Source organism: Eimeria necatrix, genomic scaffold (genome assembly GCF_000499385.1).
Source record: "Eimeria necatrix Houghton genomic scaffold, Enh_scaff832, whole genome shotgun sequence".
NCBI classification, from domain to species: Eukaryota; Apicomplexa; class Conoidasida; order Eucoccidiorida; family Eimeriidae; genus Eimeria; species Eimeria necatrix.
Genome location: NW_013654642.1, coordinates 1 through 10,000, shown reverse-complemented (window position 1 = coordinate 10,000; position 10,000 = coordinate 1). Strand labels below are relative to the sequence as shown.

The 10,000-nt window shown below is 62.5% G+C and overlaps 2 protein-coding genes across 2 annotated transcripts in view; one reads left to right on the top strand and one right to left on the bottom strand.

Moving 5' to 3' along the window:
* The window catches only part of ENH_00078690 (hypothetical protein, conserved), a gene marked incomplete at both ends in the record, with an annotated part of 8,770 nt that extends 4,181 nt beyond the window's left edge, over positions 1–4,589 (top strand). Inside the window, 8 exons of the mRNA XM_013583140.1 lie at positions 1–215; positions 338–422; positions 899–1,041; positions 1,360–2,078; positions 2,206–2,452; positions 3,084–3,185; positions 3,495–3,991; positions 4,191–4,589. The exon at positions 1–215 is cut by the window's left edge and continues 194 nt beyond it. Of these exons, the coding sequence (XP_013438594.1) occupies positions 1–215; positions 338–422; positions 899–1,041; positions 1,360–2,078; positions 2,206–2,452; positions 3,084–3,185; positions 3,495–3,991; positions 4,191–4,589 (2,407 nt within the window). The remainder of the gene's footprint in view (positions 216–337; positions 423–898; positions 1,042–1,359; positions 2,079–2,205; positions 2,453–3,083; positions 3,186–3,494; positions 3,992–4,190) is intronic.
* Positions 4,590–6,123: 1,534 nt separating this feature from the next.
* ENH_00078680 (mitochondrial carrier domain-containing protein, putative) lies at positions 6,124–10,000 on the bottom strand (the record flags this gene model as incomplete). The annotated part of the gene is made up of 3 exons (XM_013583139.1): positions 6,124–7,025; positions 7,174–8,696; positions 9,047–10,000. Coding segments are annotated over 3 exons (3,379 nt in total), but the record flags the coding sequence as incomplete, so codon positions are not given.

Sequence of the window (10,000 nt, the reverse complement as noted above, 5' to 3'; positions counted from 1 at the left end):
AGCAGAAGCGCAGCCTGCGGCGGCTTGGGGGACTCCTGCTGCTGCTGCGAACAGCAAAGCCCAGGGGCTGCCCAAGGACGATGGCAGCAGCAGCAGCAGCAGAGACACGGAAGCCTCGAACAGCAGCCAGCAGCAGCAGCAGCAGCAACCGCAACAGCAGCAACAGCAGCAACAACAGAGGCAGCAGCAGCACCAACAACGCCGGGTCCATATGGGTAAGCGCCAAACAGCAGCAGCAAGAGCAGCAGCAGCAGCAGCAGCAGCAGCAGCAGCACAGTTACAGCCGAAGCAGCCTCTCAGGGAGCTTGTCTTGTTGTTCTGTTTGCTGCGTCCACAGAAGAGCAGCAGCAGCAGCAGCAGCAGCAGCAGCAGCAAAGCCCGATGCGCTCTGCAGCTGCCCCTGGCGGCGCTGCTTCCAGTCGGTAGGACAGCAGCAGCAGCAGCAGCAGCAGCAGCAGCAGCAGCAGCAGCAGCAGCAGGAGGCATAGGAACGCCGTTTTTTCTGAAATTTAAGCATTTATTTGTTTATTTATTCATAATTAAATAATTAATTTATTAATTTGTCTTTTTATTTCTCATTTTATTCATTTATTTGCTCATTTTGCTTCGCAATTCACTGCTGCTGCTGCTTCCTTGTTTGCAGCTTCGAGCCGCAGACTAGAAACGAAGACAGAGGGCAGCAGGTGAAATCTCTTTTTTCGAATTTTCCCGGATGTTGCTGCTGCTGCTGCTGCTGCTGTTGCTGCTGCTGTTGCTGCTGCTGCTGCTTCTTTTTTTTTCTTTTTGATCCTTTTTATCCTTTTAATCTCCTCCTGTTGCCTTATTCTTTTAGTTCTTTTAAGGTTTTATTTACTTATTTATTTTTTTATTTTATTTTATTTATTTTATTTCCTTTTAGGCTCGGGGAAAGAAGAAAGCAGCAGAGGCTGTGTCTTCGGGGAGAGCAGCTGATCGCAAGCAGCACGAGGCAGCAGCAGCAGCAGCAGCAACAGCAGCAGCAGCAGCAGCAGCGGATGCGCGGCCGCAGCAGTCTGCAGACAGGTTCGTTGCCGAGCTGTCTTTGGATTAATTAACTCCAAATTTTATTTTTAAAATCCTTTTTATCTGCTGCTGCTGATGGCGCTGCTGCGTGTCTGCTGCTGCTGTTTGCTGCAGCAGCAAAACGACGGGGGCCTCCTTTCCATCTGCTGGCGACGGTGCGGCTGCTGCTGCTTCAGCTTCTCTAGCCTTTCTGTTCCTTCTGCTGCAGCGGGAGGACTTTTGCTGCTGCAGCAGCTGCTGCAGCAGCAAAAGTCCTGTTGCTTTGTGTCTCTGAGGATTGCTGCTGCTGCTGCTACGCCTGCGTGAATGTCTGTGCAGCAGCAGCAACAGCTGCAGCGGCGGACACGGCAGCAACTGGCGCTGCTGACGGCAACCAGCAGCAGCAGCAGCAGCAGCAGCAGCAGCAAGGCGCCGCAGCAGCAGCAGAGGGAGGGTCCCCCACGGCCAGCAGCAGCAGCGGCAAGAAGTGCTTCCAGTTCAATCCTTATGCAAATAGCTTTACGCCTGCGACGCCTTCATCGCATGCAGCAGTAGCAGCAGGGTACAGATTTGCTGCTGCTGCTGCTGCAGCAGCAGCAGCAGCAAGCAGCGCGGCAGCGCGGCACGGAGGGGCCCCGCAGCAGCCGCTGCCGGGGGCGGTGTCTCTGCCGGGTGCAGCAGCAGAAGTCGGCGACAAGAGCAGCAGCAGCGGGCAGCAGCAGCAGCAGCACCAGCAGTACACAGCAGCAGCAGCAGCAGCAGCAGCAGCAGCAGCGCGGGCGCACCCGCAGTCACTAGCTGCTGGGGCTGGGGCGGCGCTGCCCATGCCGCCGCCGCTGGGCGTGTACGGCACAGCAGCAGCAGCAGCAGCAGCAGCAGCAGCAGCAGCAGCAGCAGCAGGCCAGGCCTATGGGGGGCCCCACACTTCGGGGCCCCTCTTAACAGACCCCACAGAGGCCCTCGTTGTTGACAGCATTGCCTTGGGGGCCCCCTTTGCTGCTGAGGGGGCCCCCTTTGCTGCTGCTGAGGGTTTGCCGCTGGGGGTGCCCATGAGAGCTGTGGGTTTTCGCCAATTAAGGATTAATTAATTAATTAATTGTTTTTTATTTATTTATTTCAATTAATAACTCTTATTTGCTGCCAAAGAAGCAGCAAAAGACACACTTTTGCTGCTGCTTGCTGCAGGCCTTCGCGGGGTACCCGCAGCAGCAGCCAGCAGCAGCGCAGCACCCCTGGCGGCCGCTGCTGCAGCAGGGACTGCAGCAGGGGCTGCAGCAAGGACTGCAGCAAGGACTGCAGCAGGGGCTGCAGCAGGGGCTGCAGCAGGGGCTGCAGCAGGGGGCCCTGGGCCTCGCTCCGGGGGCCCCCGGGGGCCCCCGTCAAGGGGGGCCCCCCAAGCTTTGTGCTTTTGCTGCAGCACCAGATTTGGCAAGTCCCAAACCCTAACCCTAAACCCTCGAAGTCCCAAACCCTAGCCCTAAACCCTAGGCAGCGCGCAGCAGCAGCACCCACGGAGGCCGGCTCGCTGCTGCTGCTGCTGCTGCTGTGCTGCTGCTGCTGCTGCAGAAAGAAGCAGCAAGAGCAGCAGGCAGCCGCCCCACACCCGCCCCAGGGGCCTTCTTAAGAGCTGCTGCTGCTGCTGCTCTCGAGCTGCCCCTGAAGGCAGACGGCCCGGAGTGGGAGCCTGTGGGTGAGTTCACCTTCTGCTGCTGCTGCTGCTGCTGCTGCTGCACTTGCTGCTGCTGCTGCTGCTTCACTCGCTGCTGCTGTCGCTGCTGCACTTGCTGCTGCTGCTGCTCTTGCACTTGCTGCTGCTGCGGCTGCTCCAATTACTGCACTTGTTGCTGTTGCTCATGACGCTGGCTCGTAGCTCTATCAATAGCAGCAGCAGCAGCAGCAGCAGCAGCAGCAGCATGGGGCGGTCACCTGCGTGCTGTAGACTGAAGAGAATTGCTGCGTCCGGAGCCCTTACTTAGCGTTATTCCAGGCCTTAGGGTCTAGAACCGAGGGTTTAGGGTTTAGGGTTTAGGGTTTAGGGTTTAGGGTTTAGGGTTTGTGTGCAGGGGAGCACTGCTACCGAGACATTCTCAGCCAAGGGCCTCCTGCGCCTTACTGCGGCCTTCCCGCAGTAGATGCTGCTGCTTCCTTTGCGCAGCCCTTCCCCTGTGAGGGTTTAGGGTTTAGGGTTTAGGGTTTAGGGTTTAGGGTTTAGGGTTTAGGGTTTGGTGTGTAGGGAGTCCAGAGGGTCGGGGTCAGGAAGAGCGAGGTTTTGACCTAGAGCTGCTGCTCTCCGCATTCCGAAGAAGCGTCTGCGCCGCCTGGTTTAGGGTTTAGGGTTTAGGGTTTAGGGTTTAGGGTTTAGGGTTTAGGGTTTAGGGTTTAGGGTTTGTATTTAGGGTTTAGGGTTTAGGGTTTAGGGTTTAGGGTTTAGGGTTTAGGGTTTAGGGTTTAGGGTTTGTGGTTGGCTGCTGCAGTGAGGCTGCAGCGGCCCTCCCTCTCAGCTTCTCCTCTCTACGGATTTGGGCAGCCGCTGCTGCTGCCTAATGCTGCTTTGGGGGGCCCCCCGGGGGCCCCCGGGCCCATGGCGTACCCTGTGATGTTTGCTGCTGCTCCGCAGCTGCCTCCGGGGCATCCTTATGCCCTGTTGTCTGCTGCTGCTGCTGCACCGCAGCAGCAGCAGCAGCAGCAGCACCCTGCGGCCCACCCTGGGAACCCAGGCAAGCAGCAGCGGCACCACCAGCCCGCCGCCGGGGCCCCTCCCGGCGCGCAGCAGCAGCAGCAGCAGCAGCAGCAGCAGCAGCAGCTCGACGCAGCAGCGCATGATGCAGCAGCAGCAACTGCAGCAGCAGCACCTTCCCCTTCCCAGGGGCCCCGCGGCGCAGCTTCGCCCCACGTGGGGGGCCGTGGGGGGGCCCCCGGGGGCCCCAGCCACAAGACTTCTCCTTACAAATCTGGTCTCCACGGTAACAGGGTGAGCAGCAGCAGCAGCAGCAGCAGCAGCAGCAGCAGCAGCAGCAGCAGAAGCTTGAATGGCTGCTGTTGCTGCTTTTTGCGGTGGTTTTGGTGTCTCCATCGTGTATTTCCTGCTGCTGCTGCTGCTGCTGCTGCTGCTGCTGGCCTGTGCGTTGCTGATCTGGTGCTTCTGTGCTTTTGTTTGTGTGGCTCTGCAGCAGCAGCAGCAGCAGCAGCAGCAGCAGCAGTTTCAGTCCCATTTGCCAATGAGAGGCAGCCCCTTTGGGCCTGGAGGGAACATGCAGCAGCAGCAGCAGCAGCAGCAGCAAGCACAGCAGCAGCAGATGCTGCACCAAGGGTCTCTCTCGCCCATGGTGGGCGCTGCAAGCCCAGCAGCAGCAGCAGCAACAGCAGCAGCAGCAGCAGCAGCAGTGATACCCCCGCCCCACCCGCCACTCCCCCCAGTGCTGCAGGGGGGCCCCCAGGGGGGCCCCTCGGGGGCCCCCGGAGCAGCAGCAAGAATTGCAGAGTCGAGGGGCCCCCCTGCTGCTTCGCAGCCAGTGAGCAGCAGCAACGGCAGCTCAGTGGGGGCCCCCATGGACCTGGTGTGTCCGTAGCTGCTGCTGCTGCAGCAACTGCAGCAGCCGCAGCAGCTGCTGCTGGAGCGGCAGCTGCTGCTGCAGGCGTCAGCAGCTGCAGCAGCAGCAACACTGGCCCTGCTTTCTCAGTTTGAAGTGAACGGGAACGCTCGAAGATCCTGAGTACCAGCAGCAGCAGCAGCAGCAGCAGCAGCTGCTGCTGCTGCTGCCGCTTGTGCTGCGCTTCACTCGCTGCAGCAATAGCTAGAATGATACCGAGGTGGGGTCTGGGGCCGCTCCTGCTGCTGCTGCTGCTGCTGCGGTGTCCGTACACACTGCTGCTAATATATTGTGAAAAGCAGTTACCCAAGAGCAGCTGCAGCAGCAGCAGGTGCGACAGCAGCAGCTGCTGCAACAGCAGCTGCTGCTGCTGCGGCAGCTGCTGCAACAGCAGCAGCTGCTGCCGCAGCAGCTCGTGCGAGCACTGCTGCTGCGGCGGCGGCAGCAGGGCGGGGAGTCTACCCCCCTTTTTTGGTACCTCGCAGCAGCAGCAGCAGCAGCAGCAGCAGCAGCAGCAGCAGCCCCGAGCTGCCGCAGCGTTTGCGCAGCTTTTCTCCTTTCTGTCTCTTCCGCAAACGATGATGAATTTAAAGGGCGCTTTCCCTGCTGCTGCTGCTGCTGTTGTTGCTGCTGCTGCTGCTGCTGTTGCTGCTGCTGCTGTTGCTGCTGCTGCTGCACGCACGAGGCTGCTGTGGCCGGCGTTGCACCACACAGCTGCAGCAGCAGCACTATTCTGTTGCAGTAGCAGCAGCAATTAAAATATTAATTATTATTATCTCCTTAATTTTAAATTGATGTTACTATTATTTTAATTACAATTGAGTTTGTTTAATATAATGGAGAAAACGCACAAACCGCACAGGGCGTCAAGCAGCGGGTTGCAGCTGCTGCTGCAGCGGCAGCAGCAAGAGGCGCAGCAGCAGCAGCAGCAGCAGCAGCAGCGCTGTGCCCTGGCTAGCTAGCTACTTGCTGCTGCAGCTAGCTGCGAGCCTAAACCCTAAACCCTAAACCCTTGGACGAGTGCGGGCAGCTTTAGTCTCTTCACAATGCCCATTAACAAATGCAGCAGCAGCAGCAGCAGCAGCAGCTCGTGCTGCTGCTGCTGCTGCTGCCGTAGGCAAAACAGCCCTTGGGCCTTTACAGAGGCCGCGATACAGTTCTGCTGCTGCTGCTGCTGCTGCCGCTGCTGCAGCTGCGGCCAATTCGGAAACCCTGCGGACCCAATAACGCTGCTTCTGCGGCTTCCACAACTGCTGCTGCTGCTGCTGCTGCTGCTGCTGCTGTCAGTCTCGCTGCTGCAGCTCTTGCTGGGTCGGGCGCTCCCACGTATCCTACCGCAAGTCTTCTTGCGAGTGCTGCTTCTGCTGCTGCTGCTGCTGCTGCTGCTGCTGCAGCTGCTCTGTTGAGCTCTTTTAGAGAGTGCTGTCCATCAAGCGACGTTGCAGATTATCTGCTGCTGCTGCTGCTGCTGCTGCTGCTGCTGCGTCCGTTGCTGCTGTTGCTGCTCCTTGTGCTACTGCTGCTGCCCTCTGTCCTCTTCTTCCCGCGAGTCACCCACACTTCCGCTGCTGCTGCTGCTGCTGCTGCTGCTGCTGCTCCCGCTGCTGCTGCTCGCAGCCAAACCTTCGCAGTTATTTATTTCCACTTTTATTATTTCATCTGTCTTTGCAGCTTCTCCATTTTGCTTCCGCTTCTTCCGCGGGCGCCCCCGGGGGGCCCCCCCCCCAACCTCTGCTGCAGCAGGGGCCCCTAACCCAGGGGGCCCCCCTGGGGGCCCCCCTGGGGGCCCCCCTGGGGGCCCCCCTGGGGGCCCCCCTGGGGGCCCCCCTGGGGCCCCTGGGGGCCCCCTTGGGGCCCCGGGGGCCCCTGGGGCCTCCCCCGATCTGCTGCAGCTTTTTTGAGGTCTGCACGCAGAAGCGCCGTTGTCAGTTCCTGCTGCTGCTGCTGCCACTGTTTTTACTGCTGCTGCTGCTGCTGCTGCTGCTGCTGCTGCTTCTGGTGTTGGTGCTGCTTCGAGTTCTCCTTTCCTTGCTGCTCCAGATGCCAAGGGCAGGTGCGGCGGTGGCGCCGCTGCTGCTGCGGTTGCTGCTGCTGCTGCTGCAGGCACTTGTGGCTCTGCCGCTGCTGCTAGTGCTGCTATTGTGTCCTCGCGTTGCACCGGCGCTGCTGCTGCTGCTGTGTCTGCTGCTTGATCTGCTGCTGCTGCTGCTGCTGAAGCCGGTGCTTTAGGAGGCGGCAGTAAGGCTGTGGGGCCCCCTGGGGGCCCCACAGTGCACACCACTTTAGGTGCTGCTGCAGCACCTGCTGCTCCGGCACCTGCTGCTGCAGCACCTGCTGCTGCATTGCCTGCTGCATTGCCTGCTGCAGCTCCTGCTGCTGCAGCACATCTGGGCGAGCCGCCCCCAAACGTGGGCCCTGCGGCACCGCAGCAGCAGCAAAGCCTTTCAGGATATTATAAAGACAAAGAGACGCCAGCTGCTGACCAGGAAAACAAAGAGCAGCAGCAGCAGCAGCAGCAGCAGCAGCAGCAGCAACAGCAGCAGCAGCAGCAGCAGCAGCATACCCAGCAAAGCGCCAAGCTGCTCCATCGTTGACAGCTCCTTGTCCACCAGTCTCACTCTAACATGCGACCCAAAAGCAACGCGCCGCCTTTGCTGCTGCTGCTGCTGCTGCCGCTGCTGCTCCCCTATTTGCTGCTGCTGCTCGCCGCCTGCTGCTGCTGCTGCAGCAGCAGGCAACCCTCGCGTGCCCACGCTCAAGCAGCTTTTCAAGGGGGCTAATCTGCTGCAAGGCTTTGCTGCACTTGGGGGCCCCCAGGAACTGGGGGGCCCCCCAGCAGCTGCTGGGGGCCCCCCAAGACCTGCTGTGGGGCCACCTGTCTTGCTGCAGTCCTTTGCTGCTGCAGGGGCCCCCGGGGCCCCTGCTGCTGTCCCTTCTGGGCCTTGTTGAACTGAAAAGGGTTTGCTGAAGGGGGGGCCCCCTGCTGCTGGCTGCCTGGGTGGGGCCCCCAAGCAAACCCCCGGAGGGGCCCCTGGGCACTGCTGCTGCTGCTGCTGCTGCTGCTGCTGCTGCTGCTGCTGCTGCTCGAAGGGCTCTCTGTCGCCGTCCGCTGCGTCTGTGTCTGCTGCAGTCCCTGCTGCCACTTGTGCTGTTGGGGGGCCCCCCTCCTGATGTGAATTTCGGGGGCCCCCCGTCGTGGGGGGCCCCCCTGACACAGGGTTTACCGCGCCCGGGGGGGCCCCCCCATCCCCAGGGGGCCCCTCTAGCCCCGGGGGCCCCTCTATCCCAGGGGGCCCCTCTATTCCCGGGGGCCCCTGTAGCCCCGGGGGCCCCTGTAGCCCCGGGGGCCCCTGCAGCCCCGGGGGCCCCTGTAGCCCCGGGGCCCCCGGGGCCCCCTGGGGGCCCCCCTGGGGGCCCCCCTCGGGGGGCCCCCTGGGGGCCCCCGGGGGCCCCCTGTCTTGCGGGGGGGGCTGCTGAGTGGAGGCGCCGAGCTCGAGCCAGTAGTCGCCGGCAGGGTCGAAAGAGGGGGTACGGATTTGGTGCCTTGCTGCTGCTGCTGCTAGTTTGGGGTTTGCTGCAGCAGAGTTGGAATGTGCTGCAGCAACATGCAGCCGGAGAGCAGCAAAAGAGGAGTGGGTGTAGGCGCAGAGCCCGCAGTGGTAGTGGCAGGGCGGCGGCGGGCGGCGGGCGGGGCGCCCCGCTGCTGCTGCTGCTGCTGCTGCTGCTGCTGCTGCTGCTGCTGCGGGGGAGGGGGCGGCGGCTGCTGCAGCGGGAGACGCAGCAGCAGCAGCAGCAGCAGAAGCAGCGACTCCGCACGGGGAAGGCCCGCTTGAGGCGCACCGACGCTGCCGGGATGCACGGCCTTCTCCAGCCGTGGCACCATTTGCTGCTGCTGCTGCTGCTGCTGCTGCTGCTGCTGCTGCTGGTGCGGCTGCAGTGGGGGAGGAGGGCTGCGAAGCTGCTGCTGCTACAGCAGGGGCCTCTGGCTCTGGAGGGCCAGGTTTGGGTGCGTCTAAAGCTGCTGCTGCTGACTCAGCTTCCGAGGTGCCTGCTGCTGCTGCCGTCGTCTGCTTCCTCTGAGTGGTCCTGAAAGCAGCAGCAAACAGAAGCGCAGACGCAGCTCCCACACTTCTGATCCAGCAACAACAACAACAACAACAACAGCAGCAGCAGCAGCAGCAGCAGCATTGCAGCAGCATTGCAGCAGCAGCATTGCAGCAGCAGCAGCAGAATTGCAGCAGCAGCAGCAGCATTGCAGCAGCAGCACTGCAGCAGCAGCAGCAGCATTGCAGCAGCATTGCAGCAGCAGCAGCAGCATTGCAGCAGCATTGCAGCAGCATTGCAGCAGCAGCATTGCAGCAGCAGCACTGCAGCAGCAGCAGCAGCAGCAGCAGCTCACGAGTCTGCAGGGGAAGCAAACGAAGGCGCCCAAGTACCTTCTGCGGCGCCAGTGGAAAGTTCTGTAGTGCGCGAAGTTGCGGAGGTAAAGATTGGGGGCCCAAGCAGCAGGAGAGCAGAGGGGGCATTCGAAGCGCTGGCTGCTGCTGCTGCTGCTGCTGCTGCTGCTGCTGCTGCTGCTGCGCTGCAGCAGCAGCTGCGGCGCCCCCACTGCGTGCATGCCTTCGATGCGCAGCGGCAGCACCGGCGCCCGCAGCAGCTCTGCTGCGCTCCGAGACGGAATTGCTGCTGCTGCTGCTGCTGCTGCCAGCAGCAGCTGCTCCTTGCATGCAAAGGCCCCACACTCCCCCTCGGACTCCGAGCACGCCGCTGAAGAACCCCCAGACTCCTCTGCTGCTGCTGCTGCTGCTGCTGCTGCGGCTGCTGCTGCTGCTGCTGCTGCTCGGGGGCCCCGGCCAGCAGCAGCAAGCGGCCCCCGCTTCTGCGGACGCTCTCCAGCCCTCGCCAGCCGCCGCTTGCGCTCTGCCTTCACCCGGGGGGCCCCCAGGGGCCCCTCTGCTGCTGCTGCTGCTGCTGCTGCTGCTGCTGCTGCTGCTGGGGCCTCTTCAGGGGGCCTCAAGGGGGGGGCGGGGGCCCCCAGCCCCTTCCGGGGGCCCTTCCTTAAGGGAGGGGCCCCTGGCGGGGGCCCCTCCTCAGCAGCAGCAGCCCCACCCAAGTCCCGTGCTGCAGCAGCAGCTTCACCTCCTGCTGCAGGCTTCGCAGCAGCAGGAACCGCAGCTCCTGCTGCAGCAGCAGCCACAGCTTCTGCTGCAGGCTCTGCAGCTCCTGCAGCAGAAGCTCCACCGCTTTCTGGGGGCCCCTGGGGCCCTAGGAGCCCTGGGGGCCTCAAGGGCCCCGGGGGCCCCCTGGGCCCTGCGAGCCCTGGGGCCCCCTGGGGCCCCTGGGGCCCCGGGGGCCCCTGGGGCCCCTGGGGCCCCGGGGGCCCCTGGGGC